Here is a 2333-nt window from a genome sequence, read left to right as displayed (position 1 = left end):
TGGTCTCATCTGATCATAGAACTTTCTGCCACATTGTTGTACGGTTATTGAAATGTTTACGGACATAGTCCATTCGCAATCTAAGATGCATCTTCGTCAGTACTGGTTTCTTTCTTGCCATCCTACCATACAAGCCTTTTTGTGGGTAAGGTACGTGATATTGTCAAGGTGTGTACAGTAAGTCCAGTTGCTGCCATTGAAGTCTAGAGCTCCTTCATTGTCACTGTTTGCTCGACAGTCGCTTCTCTGGTGATTTTTTTTGCTTGTTCAAGCACAGACTTTCTTAGGACGACCTGATCTTGGCAAGGTTGAAGTAGTGTGGCACACTTTCCATTTCTTCAGAACCGTTTTTACAGTACTTAATGGCAAATTGAGAAACTTTGAAATTGATTTATAGCCTTCTCCGGAACTGTGCTTCTGAACAATCTTTTCCTTTAGGTTTGTAGAGAGTTCTTTTTTTTCATCAATCCCAATATGTAACAGTAAACCAAATTCTAACTTTCAAAATACTCTGCTTAAATCAATACTGATGGCTCTATATAGCCATGTGAAAAAATACTTTGGTATCTGATAGAGCTGTACAGGGACACTTGTATTTACTTTAGCAGGGTAGTGATGTAAGGTTAAATCAACGATGGTAAAAGCTGAGGGGGGTGAAGACTTTTGCAACATATGTTTTCAAGATTTTTATGTGTCATATCACTAAATTGGGTAACAATGCACCTTTTGTTCTTTGTAACCCTTAGAAACTGGTCTGAGATAAATACAATAAATATTTTTGGCCATCTGAGTTATGTATTTCACAAATAAATAACTAAAATTGATTACCAGCATATGGGGTGAAGACATTTATAAGGCACTGTATATATACACACACACACATGCGTATACATACATAAATAAGATCTCGAGTGAGTTAAACCCAAAATGGTAATGTGAGTCTAAAAGGAGAGTTTCAGCATATAAAGGTACAAAAATCACAAACGACTAGTGACTAAGTCGCTCTTTCATATTGATTTAAATGTGGAGTTTAGCACAATCATTGGGTGGGATCTATAAATCCAATACCTTTAATTTAGCTTTAATCGCCAATGTTGTTATGAGCCTTGAAAATATATGTACCCTGGACATTGACTTTAAACATTGTAAAAACTTTAACATATATTTTAGACGGTGTTTCTACAATGGGAGAAAGTTTGTTATGAACTCCAACAGCCTTGAAAGTGACTTATAACGCAGCCTCTCAGTGGAACAGCGGTATGTCTGCGGACTTACAACGCCAGAAATCGGGTTTCGATATCTGTGGTGGGCAGATCACAGATAGCCCAATTTGACTTTGCGCTAAAACACAAACAGCCTTTGGGCGAAACAGTCGATAGGCGACGAGAACGAATCGCGGAATCTACCAGAAACATCGTCGCCTATCGATTTTCTCTCGTTCAAAGGTTTCAGTACTTCTAAAGCTGTTGAATATCAAATAAACCTTCTCTCATCGTAAATGCTTGTATCAGCTCTATTTGTAAGATTATACTTACATTAAAAATTAAATAATGAAAATTCTTTATTTACTCAGGTTGTCGAAATATAAAATTGTGATGACAAACTTGAAAATATTGCAATCGGACACAGCTATGACCGAGACTTCTGGTCACGTGTATGTGTGTGTGTGTCCAAGTTTACTGAGAAAATGAGATATGTAGACTTGTTCCGGTAAGAGAGACTTACCTACATCGTTATAGTTTTCAAAAACAGGTCCTTTTGGATCTACAGACTCCACTTCGAACTCTGAAATTTCTAGGTTAGGATCAAGTAGTACAGCATTATCCATCCAAGATATAGTCATGCTTTCAACACTCTGAGAATCTAAAAATATAGGATAGTTAAATTAACCTTTTTTTATCTAATATAAGACGTAATACAAAACAATAATGGAATATCATTAAACAACAATAATTTTATCTAAAAGTTTTTCGCGCTGTTGCCCGTTTTTAAGACATCATTATAACCTAAAATAATCTTTTTTTTAAACATAAGGAAAAGTTTTATATATGAATATATTTACAATAAACATATAAATATATTGGGTATTTGAACCACAAAAATAAAGTCTTAGAGGTTCTGTTTATTTCGAAGAACTACATACAAATACTGGCATACTAGAATGTGAATAGAGTATTACTATGTAATAGATAAACAGAGTATTACTATGTAATAGATAAACAGTATTTTGTATGTAATAGATAAACAGAGTTTTGTATGTAATAGATAAACAGAGTATTACTATGTAATAGATAAACAGTATTTTGTATGTAATAGATAAACAGAGTTTTGTA

General features: G+C 34.2%; 1 protein-coding gene across 1 annotated transcript in view; it reads right to left on the bottom strand.

Moving 5' to 3' along the window:
* The window catches only part of LOC106459036 (glycine receptor subunit alpha-4-like), a 52757-nt gene that overhangs the window by 11783 nt on the left and 38641 nt on the right, over positions 1-2333 (bottom strand). The window contains exon 6 of the mRNA XM_022385416.1: positions 1726-1863. Within this exon, the coding sequence (XP_022241124.1) occupies positions 1726-1863 (138 nt within the window). The remainder of the gene's footprint in view (positions 1-1725; positions 1864-2333) is intronic.

The sequence above is a fragment of the Limulus polyphemus genome, unplaced genomic scaffold (assembly GCF_000517525.1).
Source record: "Limulus polyphemus unplaced genomic scaffold, Limulus_polyphemus-2.1.2 Scaffold550, whole genome shotgun sequence".
Lineage (NCBI taxonomy): Eukaryota > Metazoa > Arthropoda > Merostomata > Xiphosura > Limulidae > Limulus > Limulus polyphemus.
The sequence above is the reverse complement of the archived record's forward strand: the minus strand, read 5'-3'. Positions and strand labels throughout refer to the sequence as shown.